The sequence below is a fragment of the Alnus glutinosa genome, chromosome 1 (genome assembly GCF_958979055.1).
Source record: "Alnus glutinosa chromosome 1, dhAlnGlut1.1, whole genome shotgun sequence".
NCBI lineage: Eukaryota > Viridiplantae > Streptophyta > Magnoliopsida > Fagales > Betulaceae > Alnus > Alnus glutinosa.
Window position 1 is genome coordinate 49,376,297 of NC_084886.1, and position 15,213 is coordinate 49,391,509.

General features: G+C 36.8%; 2 protein-coding genes across 5 annotated transcripts; one reads left to right on the top strand and one right to left on the bottom strand.

Moving 5' to 3' along the window:
- The first annotated feature begins 406 nt into the window (after nt 1–406).
- LOC133855933 (pentatricopeptide repeat-containing protein At5g14770, mitochondrial) lies at nt 407–8,287 on the top strand. Of its 3 annotated transcripts, none has more exons than XM_062291455.1 (3): nt 407–3,890; nt 6,535–6,867; nt 7,744–8,287. In XM_062291455.1, the coding sequence occupies exon 1, from the start codon at nt 641–643 to the stop codon at nt 3,746–3,748; it is 3,108 nt and encodes a 1,035-aa protein (XP_062147439.1). In that variant the 5' UTR covers nt 407–640; the 3' UTR covers nt 3,749–3,890; nt 6,535–6,867; nt 7,744–8,287. The 3 variants fall into 3 exon arrangements, with proteins under 3 accessions (XP_062147439.1, XP_062147440.1, XP_062147438.1); XM_062291456.1 differs by lacking the exon at nt 7,744–8,287 and adding an exon at nt 5,468–5,922 and having other exon boundaries at nt 6,535–7,336; XM_062291454.1 differs by lacking the exon at nt 7,744–8,287 and adding an exon at nt 6,968–7,326.
- A 1,424-nt stretch (nt 8,288–9,711) lies between these two features.
- Nucleotides 9,712–14,310, bottom strand: LOC133855969 (rust resistance kinase Lr10-like). Of its 2 annotated transcripts, XM_062291459.1 has the most exons (7): nt 14,102–14,310; nt 13,159–14,014; nt 12,775–12,810; nt 12,601–12,642; nt 12,249–12,299; nt 11,209–11,250; nt 9,712–10,963 (listed from the first exon to the last, which is right to left on the bottom strand). In XM_062291459.1, the coding sequence occupies exons 2-7, from the start codon at nt 13,913–13,915 to the stop codon at nt 9,846–9,848; spliced, it is 2,046 nt and encodes a 681-aa protein (XP_062147443.1). In that variant the 5' UTR covers nt 13,916–14,014; nt 14,102–14,310; the 3' UTR covers nt 9,712–9,845. The 2 variants fall into 2 exon arrangements, with proteins under 2 accessions (XP_062147443.1, XP_062147442.1); XM_062291458.1 differs by having other exon boundaries at nt 13,159–14,310.
- Between the last annotated feature and the right edge of the window lie 903 nt (nt 14,311–15,213).

A 15,213-nucleotide genomic window follows, 5' to 3' on the forward strand; every position in this document is an offset into this window, starting at 1 on the left:
TGAGAGCATAGGGTGGGCTCCACTTGCTTGAACAGATATTTGAACAACTTAGTGCGTTTGGGGGTTCAATTTTAAAAATCAGAATTCAATTCTTATTTGGTACACGAATTTTGAAGTTTGACTTTGTAAAATAAAATTAGAAAAAATTGAATAAAATATTATTTGTTTTTAAAAAAAGCAAATACTGTAGTAAGGAGAAACGTTTTCTACTTGCATCCAAACGGACGAACTGACTAAGTCCCATTTACTTGGATTATCCGACCACCATCCAAAAATGGTGTGACCCGACCCAACTCTCACTTGGAGCTGGCTTAACTATTGCACTGGAACCCGATCCACCGGTGGATATGGCCAATATACAGACCGACTGGATTGGACCACATTTGGGCCGTGCAGCCCACCCCCCCCTCAAACTGCTGTCTACACCGCATCCTGATGAGTAAAGGAGAAGTGTATTGAGGACAAACGATGGAGTGCGAGGGTGTTTTGGTGCAACCATTGGATTTTTGAAGCAACAACAATTTGGGAAACTTGCACCGCAAAGCGCGATTGATATCGACTTGAGATGCCAATTTGGAGGTGAGAAGACAGTAGAACAGTCACATACAGTGGCATAGTTGATAGAAGAAGCACCTGAAAAATGATGCAGCACTTGAAGAAGCAGAGAAAGACCTTCCGTTCATTTACTTTTCTCTCCCAATGCTTGGCTTTCTCTTCGTCCACCAAGAACCTAAAACCCCACCAAAACCCACTTTCCACTCTCACAAACATCCCTTCCCATCCCAGTAGTAACACCAATGCCATCACTTTCTCACCTTTAAAGGCACATCTCTATGCCTCGTTCTTTTGCACCCTCATCCGCCTCTACTTGGCCTGTGGAAGATTTTCCAAAGCCTCGGAGACCTTCTTCTCTATGCGAAACCACGGTATCATTCCAATTTTGCACTTGTGGAATCGGCTTCTGTACGAATTCAATGCCTCTGGCTTGGTTCCTCAGGTATGGATTCTTTACAATGATATGCTCACTTGTGGGGTTCTGCCTAATGTTTTCACTTCCAACATATTGGTTCATTCTTTATGCAAAGTGGGTGAGTTGGGTTTGGCATTGGATTTGCTTAGGAGTGCAGAGATTGATACTGTTACCTATAATACCGTCATTTGGGGGTTGTGTAAACAAGGGTTGGTGTATCGGGCATTTGCGTTTTTATCTGAAATGGTAAAGAAGGGTGTGTGCATAGATTCTTTTACTTGCAATATATTGGTTAATGGGTTTTGCCAAATTGGGCTGGTAAAGTATGCAAAGTGGGTCATGGATGATTTAGTTAATGGGGGGATTCATCCAGATGTTGTTGGTTTCAATACGTTGATTAATGGGTATTGCAAAGCTGGGGAAGCTAACCATGCGCTCAAATTGATGGAGAGTATGAGAAAGGAGGGTTTTTTTCCTGATATTGTTACTTATAATACTTTTATAGATGGGTTTTGCAAGACGGGTGATTTTGTTAAGGCCAAGAGTCTTATTGATGAGCTTTCGGGGTTTCGGCGTAACGAAGATTGTGTAGTTTTGAAAATTGATGATGTTGAGGATAGGGCTGACAGTGTGGATTTGAAACCAAACCTTATTACCCACACTACCCTCATTAGCGCATACTGTAAGCAGCAAGGGCTTGAGGAAGCACTTTCTTTGTATGAGGACATGGTTATGAATGGGTTCTTCCCTGATGTAGTCACTTACAGTTCCATTATGTATGGTCTTTGCAAGCATGGAAGATTAGCTGAAGCAAAAGTACTTATGAATGAGATGGAGAAGATGGATGTGGATCCTAATCATGTCTCATATACCATCATTGTTGATTCCTTGTTTAAGGCAGGGAGAACAGTTGAGGCTTTTGTCTTTCAGAGCCAAATGATAGTTCGTGGCATTGCTTTTGATGTGGTCACGCTTACTACTTTAATGGATGGACTTTTTAAGGTTGGGAAAGCCAATCAAGCTGTGGACACGTTGCAAACATTTTCCAAGCTTAATCTAGTTCCAAACTATGTTACCTATTCTGAATTAATCGACGGGCTTTGCAAGTTAGGAGACATGGCTACTGCAGAGTCTGTACTGCAAGAAATGGAGGAGAAGCGTGTTTTTCCAAATGTTATTACTTATTCCTCTATCATAAATGGCTATACGAAGAAAGGAATGCTTGGTGAAGCTGTTAATGTATTGAGGAAGATGGTGCAACGAAATATCTTGCCAAATGCTTTTGTTTATGCAACACTAATTGATGGCTATTTGAAGGCAGGTAAGCAAGCAACTGCTCTTGATCTGTATAATGAAATGAAAATGGGAGGATTAGAGGAAAACAATTTTGTACTTGATGCCTTCGTGAACAACATGAAAAGAGGACGGAGCATGGAGGAGGCTGAGGGATTAGTAAAAGATATGACATCCCGGGACGTGTTGCCTGACCATGTCAATTATACATCATTAATGGATGGTTTCTTTAAATTTGGAAAGGAGTCGGCTGCTCTTAACATGGCTCAAGAAATGACAGAGAGAAATATAAGGTTTGATGTTGTTGCATATAATGTTCTGATCAATGGTCTATTGAGGCTTGGAAAATGTGAACCAGAATCTGTTTATACTGGAATGAGAGAGTTGGGTTTGTCTCCAGATCAAGCTACATACAACACCATGATTAATGCCTACTGCAAACAGGGTAACTTGGAAAATGCTTTGAAACTCTGGAATGACATGAAAAGTCAAGGCTTAATGCCAAATTCAATCACCTGTAACATTCTGGTTACTGGGCTTTGTGAAGATGGTGATATTAAAAGAGCAATGGACGTTTTGAATGAAATGTTGGTTCTGGGGCTTCAACCTACTTTAACTACTCATAGAGTTTTGCTTGATGCATCTTCTAGGAGTAAAAGGGCGGATGCAATTTTAGAAGTGCATGAGCAACTCGTAGATATGGGGCTTAAACTTGATCAGGCAGTTTATAACACTCTCATCACTACCTTATGCAGGCTAGGGATGACTAGGAAAGCTACTTCAGTATTGAGAGAAATGACACAAAGAGGAATTTTAGCGGATACTATCACTTATAATGCTCTTATTCGTGGATATTGTTTAAGCAGCCATGTAAAAAGGGCCTTTGCTGTTTATTCTAGTATGTTGGTTGAAGGAATTTCTCCAAATATTTCTACTTACAATCTCCTTCTAGGGGGTCTTTCAGCTGCTTGTTTGATGAGAGAGGCGGAAGAATTATTTGGTGAAATGAAGGAGAGAGGATTTGCCCCTAATGCTTCTACTTATGATACTTTGATTTCTGGTCATGGTAAGCTTGGAAATAAGAAGGAATCAATAAAATTTTACTGTGAAATGGTAACTAAAGGCTTTGTTCCCAAAACTAGCACCTACAATGTGCTTATTAGTGATTTTGCTAAGGTGGGAAAGATGAGCCAAGCTAGAGAGCTTCTAAATGAGATGCAGGTGAGAGGGGTGTCCCCTAATTCTTCAACTTACGACATACTAATCTGTGGCTGGTGCAATCTATCTAATCGACGAGAGTTGGACAGGACATTGAAAGTGTCATATCGAGCTGAGGCAAAAAGATTATTCACAGAGATGCATGAGAAAGGGTTTGTTCCATGTGAAAGTACGCTTTTACATATCAGTTCTACGTTTGCTAGACCAGGAAAGAAGGCCGATGCTCAGAAGCTGTTGAAGGAACTGTACAAGAAAAAGAACACATGATAGATGGGCTAAAAACAGAAGACAGCAAAGACAGCAATGTCTATTCTGGATAGCCAGCCACTCAAGCGCTTATGGAAGTATGTGTTACTGCAACATTCCAATTCTTCAATAAGACACCTGGTCCTGAAATACTTCACAAATGGTATGCATTCTTGTTGCCTTTTTATTGGCCTATGGCATTTACATGATCATATCTTTTTTTTTTCTCTAAGCTGATTAAATTCTGTTTCTATATTAAAATAGCATTAGATTTCGGCCATTAGCAATTATTAATTAGCTTTTTTTTTTATTATTATTATTAATACTGAGAATGAAGTTGAACAATGGGGTTCTAAATTGCATTCCTGAGTTTAAACAATATTTATGATCTGATAGAGAACATTCACATAGAATTTTCAAGGATAGACATTTATTGCCTAAAATGAGGAAGTTTTTGCTGTTAAACTACCACTTATCCCAAAAGATTAAGCTCATAGGCAGAGGTAAATTTAATCATTTAATCAATACTTTAACACTCCCCCTTACGCGTGGGTTGAAATTACCTTTTAATAGATGACGCCAACACGTGGAATATAATTGAAATGGGGTGAATGGCGAAGTCAAGGTTCGAACTTAGGACCTTTGGCCTGATACCATATTAAATCACCACTTATTTCAGTTGCTTAAGCATATAGGAAGAGGTAAATTTAATCACTTAATCAATACTTTAACATCTGCAAGGGAAGATCATATGCCTTTTCTTTTTTCTCTCTTTTTTATTTTTTCCTCTTTCCTTATGATGCATGTATTCATATTTTTACTACCTATTGCTTGAGCAAAGTTAGTAGTTTAGAGGCTTTTTGCCTTGTGATTTCATTAGATGTTAAATGTATGATTGTTGGTGTTGTAGAAATGGTAAGAACCTCAAGAGGCGATATTGCATTTGGACCCCCAACTCCCTTCACAATTCCTTTGTGAGGAATTGTTTTTTTTTTTTCTTATAAAAAAAATCCTCGTGTTCAGTAACAGCTGCAGCCGCTATCGTTTTCAGCAGCGTTGCTACCACTACCACATTGTTCTTTGAATCCACCTGCACCTCCACTTTACAGTACCAGGTTTCTATTCAACACCACCATGGGTCATACCTAGAAGGATGATAGAGTTGTTGGCTAGCTGGAGAGGTTAGTTGAGAAGTGTAACAAAGCTTGGAGGTTGGCCCCTCTGTGCTTAATGTGGTGTATTTAGAAAGATCGGAACGCAAGGAGCTTTGAAGATTGCAAGATTTTGGTGGTAGAGCCAAAGACTCTTATGTTCAAATCCCTTCATGCATGGACGACGGCATATAATAGTCCTCACTTTTCTAGTTTTATAGAATTTTCGGACTTGTCTTCTTCTTTTTCTTCCTAATAGGGAGTCTCTCTTGTATATTTCCTGTGTACTTGGGTTGCACCCCTTTGCGCTTTCTAATGAGATTGAATTACTTGTCGAAAAAATAATGATTTCACAAATGACATGGCTCTATCCTATTCTGGAAATCTTCCTCTTACACGGTGGGAATGGCGGTTCCACAGTTTTGTAGTTTCCCATTGAAGTTCTCAAACAACATATGTACTTAGTAGATCCTCTGGTGGCAAAGAATGCTCATTTATGTCTATGGACTTGTCCTTTAATAATTATATACCTGAGTTGTGGCTCATAGTTTACCTTTAGTTAATAATATCCCTGGTGTTTACTTTGCAGAAGTTCATCATCCCTTTGTGGCAATCTATGAAATTCATGGTATTTCCATTTCCTGAATGTTGGGGAATCAACGAAAGGAAAAAAAAAAGGTTGAACTACTAGTCAATGCTTCAAAGCAGAAAGAGAAGTTGATTTACCCTCCTAGGAAAGGGAAATATTCATCAAGTAGACCATAAATGTCAAATCAGAGGTAATGACTTCCCACACTGTATTTCATGGCCACAAAGAAAAATGAACATGAAAATAAAGAAACAGAAAATCAAGGAATACCCCTCATGCTCCCTATCTAGGCCATACGGTCTCATCGCTATCTTGGAGTAGAAAGCAGGCATTTAAAGCTTAGGGAGGGGAGTCTTATTCATGTTGACACACAGGATACTATTTTCTACACCTGTCTTTGTTACTACAAGCTCCACAAAGATCTATCATCGCAAATCATTATGCAGAAACATACGGTATCTATCCTGCATTTTTTAAACCTTTTTTCACTATTTTCCAGACATCCGATATGCGATATAGGAATTATTTGGTCCATTTGTACTTTTTGTTAGAGAATATATTTCCTCTCAATATAGGAAATATATTATATTGATATTGTATGTTTTATATTATGGTACTTTCCTTATTAAGATTTGATTGTAATCAGATTTGACATTGATTTGATTACCATATTTATCAATCCAAATTCTTCTATAAATAGGAATCTAATGTATTGTGAAAATATCAAGGAATAAAAGCATAATGTAGCCCTTTGGGCTTTATCTATGGACGTAGGTCATAAACCGAATCACGTAAAAATTCCTTGTGTTCTTATTTTATTATTTCCGCTATTGTCTTTATTTTCTTTTTGTTTATGTTTTCTTTCACATTTGGCATGATGGGACTGAGAATAAACTACCAAGAACAATTTGAGTTTATTTCTTTACTAATAATGTTAATATTAGGTCTTTTCTTTACTAATTTGAAAGTTGATTCAATGCATTGTTTCTTTTAGTTATTGCTTAGTAAAACATGACAAAGATTCAATTTCCTTATGCTAAGCTGTTTTTTTGAATTTCTCATTGAAGGTACTGAAACAGTGCTCCCTGAAGAGTAGAGCTCTGCTGCATAAAATGTTTGCGTGCAGTTGGAATAAAGATCAGGAACAGTAGTGGTAATAGCTTGGTATGCTATGGACTTTTGTGTACCCAGACACATTTGGAATAGATAGAGCTGTGGCTGCGCTTTTTGGAAATAGATCTCTGCTCATATATATACTGCATATTTTACTCCGAATCTATCAGTACACAGCCTCAACCGATTGATATCCTTAGTAGGGTCGTCTATTATTTTGCTGAGAAGAACATGGACACTTAGAAAGAACAAAGAAGCTGGAAGAGCTTTCCAGAATCATGGATAAGGTAACTTGAAGTTTTACACTCCTTTTTTGTCACCTGCATATCTATATATATATAGATAATTGCTACTAGAAACTTGAACTTCTCTTTGTTCTCTTGTTAGCATCAACCATGCAGAAAGATATGTCAGAATTGGCAATTGCTTGCACAAAAAAAACCTTCGGAAACAGGTCCAAGGTGTTAAAATGATGCTTCTAATGTATCTATTCCAATATGACACTCGACCAACTCTATCTTCCCTCACCAAAACTCTTTCCTTAATAAGGGTGCCTCCTCTAGGTGGGGGAAAGGCAAGTCTCAGGCCGTCTTGCACTGAGGGCAACAGGGGGGTTTTGGGTTTTTGCTATTTGTGGGTTTTGGGTTTGAGGGCTTGTGGGGTTTGGGTTTGAGGTCTTGGGTTGGAGCCTCTGTGTATGCTTGTTCACGTAGTGGTGCTTGACGCTTTTTAATAAATTATGATTCAGCAAAAAAAAAAATTCCTTGATAAAATTGCTGACATTGTGCTCGGATCTTGTGAATTGAAATATGTTGATTTTTCTAAATCATTGTAGTTTATCACAACTTATTTTTTCTGCATAATTTCAACCAAGTTTATGGTTCAATAGGTAAATTGTGTTAAATACAAATCACGAATCCTTAATTCATGGTCCTTGAGTTTTCTAGAATACTAAAATTAATCCTCAAGGGATAGAGGGGGAAAATGAAGAATACTTGATTACTCCAAAATCTCTTTCTCATGTGAAAAATTTTAATCTTTACTACAGGTTCTTTTAAAATTTCTAGTTTCTTGTAGATTATTTCCTCATCCTGTATCATTTTAGTTGTCCATGGATATTGTTTGGTATGGTGCATTTTAGCTTGCCATGCATTGTTTTGCAGTTGGGTCATGATCAACAGGTTTTGAGAAGTTTGGTGACTGGAAAAATCATGCCTTGTTTGTTCAAGAAGAGATACAGGTTCTATTTGTTCTTTCTTGCATTCCAAATTTTGCTGATGGGTGACAAGTCAATAGCCACTTAGAGTTCAAATATTTTGAAGGGCATCGGTGCCCATGTTAGTTCCATCTGGGCAAAAGAGAGAGAATGCTGAGACATTAAATTTTCTAGTCCAATTTAAAGGACATGTTGGAGCTCCCTTTCTCCAGAACATTTGAAGACTTACTTTCAGGAGATAAAAGGGAGACCTGGTACAAAATCTTTCCATAGCGTGGCCACCTCAAGACCAACTAAATGGGGGTGGCCGACCACCCCCAATGGCCCCAGGTCGATTATAGGGAATGGTTCAGCCACTCTTAAGTTGGTCATAGGGGAAGGTGAGCCACTCTCAATTCGGTTTTTTTTTTTTTTGAAAACTATACGTACTTCCCTTAAACTAACACTCAATTTGTAATATTCGCTTCAAACTATCAAATATTTGCAATGTACTTATATTTTCTTACAAAAAGATAAAAATGACCATAAAAGTTCTCAATAAGAAAAAAAAAAAAAAAAAAAAAAAAAAAAAAGAGAAAATGGATGGAAGAGTGGGTAGCTGAGCCACTCACTTGACCAAATGGGGGTGGCTTGGTTAGTTTAGGGCTGGCACTCCAGATTGGGGGTTCGGGTCGACTTGTAGGTCAACTCTGACACGACCATTTGAAATAAATAGGTGACATGACCTAATTCGCTAACCCAATTAATAAACAGGTCATATTGGGTTGACCCGATATAACCTGACCTGCATAATTCATTTAATAAATAGGTCATGTTAGGTTGATCCAAACACGACCTGTTATTTGAAAACTAACTTTAATAAATGACATTAACAATCACAATCCAAATATTGTTTAATACAAAATAAAATAAAATAAATGTCTCCATGTGACGCACGTGACGTAGGGGCTAACTTGCCACAATTTCATAGTTTGTGAGGGTCAAATGTCACTTTTTAAACATTAGAAGAAGCTAAAACACAAAAGTGGTCATACTTTGAGGAAGTGAAGTGTATTTTCACCGAGGATTAAAATATGTTACAAGTTCTTTTGCAAATAGAGAAGCAAGGCCAATGGAAATGAAGATAATGCCAACAAAGATAAAGGTCTAGATGTGTTTCTTTTTTGTTGATAGTAAAATGTGAAAATTGTATGGACAAAACATACATAAAGATATTCTTACATAATGCTTATGACTAAACCATACATCAGAATCTCACATTCTCAGGATCCAATCATATTCCTAGTCATTTCCAAACGTGGGAATAGAATATTCATAGGAATCCAAATTCTCAAACATCACATTCCTAAAAATGTGAATGTCGAAAGAATGTTAGATTTTGTGAACCAAACTCTAGCTACGTTAGAGAGTTAGAGTGTGTACTTACCCGATCAAAACCATATCTACATACAAATCTATTATCTCTATTGGGTACCCCAATTGCATGAACTAAGTAATTATCAACGTCCAAGTAACCACATTCTTCTCTAGTTTTTTTCTTACTTATATGCTAAAATTTGGATGTTCTCACAAGCATATCAATCAATGCACTCTGCACACCTGACACACACATCATACCCAAAGCTCTTTAGGGTGACTTTAAACATTTAATCATTGTTTTAATTGACATTCTATGCTTCCAAAGCTTTCAATTGGCTCCTTCTTTTTAATATTTAAAATAACAACTTATGAATGGTGGCCAAGAGTATTTGTAAATGATAAGGATTGGCCTAATTAATCTGATATGTCAAATTTACAAAGCAGGGGATGACTAATGGTGAACAAAGAATAGCACCATGCCTTCTCAAATTGAAATTTAATTCATTAATATGATCAGCAAGGAGGGCTCAAAATTAAAATGATGTACTAAGGAGGGTTATCACATAAATCAAAGGAACTCTTATTTACAACATAAATATCAAGCATCTTTGTGCTATCAAATATGGAAGAAAAAACTAATTACCCCTTAGGGTGATGTAAATGAGCATACTTATGTCAATAAAATTGAAGTTATTGACTTGATTCATTTGAATGGATTGATGAGAAAGTTTGATTCGAAGTCTCTCCGGCATCTGTTATAGGGCTCTCTAGTGATGACAGGAAAGGCTTAGAAGGCATTTGTAAGCATTCGACTCCTCCTTCAAGCATTTCTATGACTTTGTTCATTGAAGGGCGGTCATTAGGCTTCATCTGTATACACCATAATGCGACAATAATCATATTTGTAACTATTTTCTTTTCCTCCTCTATAGCATCTTCCATTTCTATGCCTTTTCCGTTGTGCAGTTGTTCATAGGCCCAAGTAGGAAAGTATATTTGGCTTGAATGTTCTGCAAGTGCATTAAAGTTTTTTCTTTTGCATGCCATTTCCATCAATAACATTCCAAAACTATAAACATCAGCTTTGTATGATACACCTCCAATATTTTTGTAGAACAACTCAGGAGCCATGTATCCTAATGTGCCTCTTGCAGCTGTCAAAGAGACGACGCTGTCATCTACTGGATATAGCTTTGCCAAGCCAAAGTCAGAAACCTTGGGAGTAAAATTCTCATCAAGAAGAATGTTATGAGGCTTGATATCAAAATGCAAAATCTGCATGTCACATCCTCGATGTAGATATTCAATTCCATGAGCCACTCCTAAAGCTATATCATACATTTTGTCATAGCTTAGGAGAGTACTTACTTCTAGGGAAAATATGTATTTTTTCAAGGAGCCATTAGGCATGTACTCATACACAAGAGCCCGTTCTAATCCTTCAGCGCAAAATCCAATGAGTTGCACTATATTAACATGGTGAATCCTTCCAATGGTTGCAACTTCATTAATAAAGTCTTGTCCATTAGCCTTGGGCTTACCCAATATCTTTACAGCTACGAGTCGACCACTTTGAAGTGTTCCTTTAAATACAGTGCCATAGCCTCCTTCACCCAATTTGTCCTTGAAATTTTTGGTCATCTTCCTAATTTCTGAGTAAGAGTACCTTATTGGCATGAGGTTATTGTGGCTTTGCAAAACTTCTTCAACTACATCATACATCGATAAATGCCTCCTACGCCATTTATATAACAAAAACGCAATCACACAAGGAGTTCCCAGGACAACTTTTGTTGCAAGGTATAGTCCTATGCAAGAACATCATCAAAATAAATTATAAGAAAATACGCATGTAGATGCCCTACTGTCAGCATTTTTTTTTTTTCAAAAAAAAAAAAAATTACAGCTCAACTGATTGTTTCTAAATCCTAGTTCATTACATTTTAATATTATCTGCATTTTAAATCATTTTCATGATTCAAAGTACCTAAGAAATTATCTGCTGAAAGGGCAAAAAATTAAAGATCAAAGGAGAGATAGAGGTTAATCTTACCGCCGAGGAAGACCATATTTAGCAATAGGCTTCTAAAATATTCTGCATGCAACATTAATTAATTAATTAATCAGGAAAGTCACTTAAATAATTTGAAAAGTGTAAGGCCAAATAAAATTGGGTAAACAACTTTCCCTTTTGGTCATGCTTCAGAAGAAATAAATAGAAACGACTGACTTAATATATTTGGACTTTAAACAGGGTTGAGCTCGAGGCAAATAGACTGATTACTAGCTAAGGCCCCTAAATGACAGGTTCAGTGATAAAGGAGATGAAAGATTTAGGAGAAGAACTGGTTTGGTTGCTTGACCAAAATCAGTGAACTTTCTTTTATTTATAGAGCAACATGTACAAGAGTTTTAAGGTAAGTAAGTACTAGGTTTACAACACAGAAAAACATGATGAAATACATGAAATCCAAAAGAGGAAAGAGCTATGTGCTGAGTGTGGGAAGTAGCTAATGACCCGGGAAACATGGGGCTTTAGTGTTCAGCAAGAATCAAGGAGAAGGGAGGCTGCAGGCTGCTGGTCTGACGAGTAGCTGCTGCTGCTGTTGTAAGGAGGCTGGTCAGCAAGAAATATGGAGTCCTTTTGCTGATTTTGAGGAGGGTTGAGTGATGTATTATCTTATCCTCTAACAGGAGATAGGGCCTATTCTATGCTTTCTCAATGTGCTTGATTCTCAGCTAATTAACCTGTAGATGCATGGATCGAGGTTAATAATGTGCCAATTGGGGCTGGTAAACAAGGTTTAAGTTCAGTTAAGCGGCAGAAGAACTGGTGTACGTGTGGAGATGCATAGATGCTAGCCCTTTGTTATCACAGAAACAATAATGGACTGAGAGAAGGAAAACTTCTAACAAAGAGAGGAAGCTAATCTCGTAAGAATTGATATATATTGTTCCTTTCATTTTCCTCATTGTTTGTGAAGATTTAAACAAAACCTCATATTCATATATATATATATCCCGTTGAAATTGCGTTTAGGAGTTGAAAAAATGTTTTGAGTACATAAAAACATTTTCAGACAGAAACCTCACCTGCTGGGACGTATACATTTTCTTCTACGTAAGGAACCCTGAATATCTCTCCTGTTTTGACAAAGAAAAGAATGACATCACAGCTGTTTGAAAACTTAGAATTAAAAGTAGGCATTTTTTTTTAAGCTGCAAAAACTAATTTCCGTCCTAAACCCTAATGATTAAGCACAGTAGTATTTGTATACTTTTTCATGTACATGTCATTAATATTTCATCTTATAATCTGCACAATATTGAAATTATTTGATGCTTCATAGCTAGTCTAAGGGATGTACGCACGTTCTGATAAAAACAAGTGAAAAAAATATGGAAGGAGTCAGCTGGAGAGACATATATATATATAGGTTCTTACTTATCTTCCACTGTACTAGTTTGTCCAAAAAGCCTCCAAGAACTACAAAAAAGAAACTTACAATTAATCAATAGAAAATGTGATGACTTAAATCATTTCCCCTTGGGCCATGCATGCTTAACAAGGAATATAAACAAACTCTATAGATCGACTATAAACCTCTAGAAAACTCACCTCTGGCAAATGTTTCATATAGTTTGTCTAATGATTCTGTTTCCACAAAGAAAAGAATCCCATCAGCTTTTGGAAATTTAGAATTTAAAATCAAGTCTAATTATAATGCTAAACAGATGTAAATATACCCAAATATATCTCCTCCTTTTTTCTCATGTGTGTAGTATGGTGCTGATGAATGATGATCAGAATCAGGCACAAGATAGAGAAAAAGGTAAAAAAAAGAAGAAAAAGAGAGGTATATGGTCGGGAGAAAGCACATGAACGGTTACTGAGATGTATAGAATCCAGAATTAAGAAAAGAAAGAAATAGGCAAAAGCAAAATAATGGTCAACATGGATGTCAGATATTTCATTAGAAATTGCATTCTTTTACGTACGCACCATTTGGAGAGCAACTAACAGTATTGTTGGCCGAATCGAGGTAGCAATCGGCATATCCGCAGCTTCCACAATAAGCTCGGTTCCAGGAAAGCTGAAAACCAAATAACAATTCATCGTGGAACTCTGTACAGGAAATATTTCTGAAGTTATCATCATATCGATCTGACCACGATGTGAGAGATATTTGCTCTACTTGGCACAAGTCCCCCAAATACTTTGCTCTCCTCGAGAATAGAACATATCTGTACATCTTGGAATGAGATAAAGACGAGTTGGATGAATACACTACTCCATCCTCAAAGCAAGCCGAAATGTTCAAATGAAACCCAGAATTCACTGGCTTCTCACATTTCACGAAAATCATAATGTCTGATAAAGGGGCCATATTTGTTCGATAACTTTGATATGGATCCCAGGAATTGAAACTAATTTCGTCTAGAGAATAACTTGGAATGAATGAGTCATTATCGTTTACAACACCTGGGTCTACAACTCGGATTGTGTAGTTGTTGTAATTGATTTCTCGTACGTAGTATCTTCCACCATATAAGTACAACACTGTTTGGTCATTCTCACATGAAAGATTGTACATTTGATCGCCACAGTTTTCTGGATCGCTGTCTAAACGAAACGGATAGCTTATGTTGTGGATATTCCCGCAGGAAGGAGCACACAGATGATGACTGTCGTTGGCACTGCATGCTTCATGGACAAGGACAAGAATAATAAGGGCCGTGAGTCCAGCAGGGGAGAGCATTCCTCTTTGAACGATTTAGGAGAAACTCTGTTTTGGTTGCTTAGCCGCCAAAGAACAGAGAAGTTCTTCTTATATATATAGCCATCAAGGCATCGTGCTCTTTACAAGGAAAATAAGAAACAGAAAACATAAGATAGGAAGTCTTACATCTAAAGAAACAGAAAACATAAGATAGGAAAGTCTTACATATAGAGAAACAGAAAACATAAGATAGGAAAGTGTTTCATGGGGCTGCAAGCGTGAAACACGGATGGAACCGTGAATACTGGCCGATGTCAGCGTTGATCAGGGACTAGGTGGCTCGACTGTAGTAGTTGTGGCGCGGCCGGTAGATAGCTGACTTGTAATATTTATCATCTAGCACTCTTGCCATGGATAGAGAACAGAGAAAGGATTATGAATCAATCCACAGCGGTAGACAAAAAAAATAATGCATATGTAGGCGTAAGCACCTACGTCAAATATTGGAATTTAGGCGCAAGACTTCATATCATATCATATATATATATATATATATATATATATATATATATATATATAAAAGCGGAGTTTTTCCTTAGAATGGCATAGAATAGTGACACGTGGCATGAACCCATACTTTTTAGTGACTAAACCGGTCCTTTAAATACTAAACCGGTCTTTTAAATAAAATTGAACCGGTCTATTTAATCTCTCAATCCTTAGAATGGCATAGAATAGTGACACGTGGCATGAACCCATATTTTTTAGTGACTAAACCGGTCCTTTAAATACTGAACCGGTCTTTTAAATAAAATTGAACCGGTCTATTTAATCCTTCTCTCTCTCTCTCTCTCTCTCTATTAATGATACAAGTAGCCTCTTTCTCTCAATTAATGATATAAGTATAACTCTTTGGTATTTTTTTATTTTTGGTTGAAATCTAAATATTTTTCCATTTTGTTTGTGAAATTTGTGGTTGAACAATTCTTCATTTGAATGTTTATGAGATTTTTTTTTTCATATCATATCATATATATATATATAAAAGCCGAGTTTTTCCTTAGAATGACATAGTATAGTGACACGTAGTATGAACCCATACTTTTTAGTGACTAAATCGGTCCTTTAAATACTGAACCGGTCTATTTAATCTCTCTCTCTCTCTCTCTCTCTCTATTAATGATACAAATAGCCTATCTCTCTCAATTAATAATATAAGTATGACTTTTTGGTATTTTTATATTTTTAATTAAAATCGAAAGATAACCGGTATATTTAATCTCTCTCTCAATTAATGATATAAGTATGACTCTTTGGTATTTTATATTTTTGGTTGA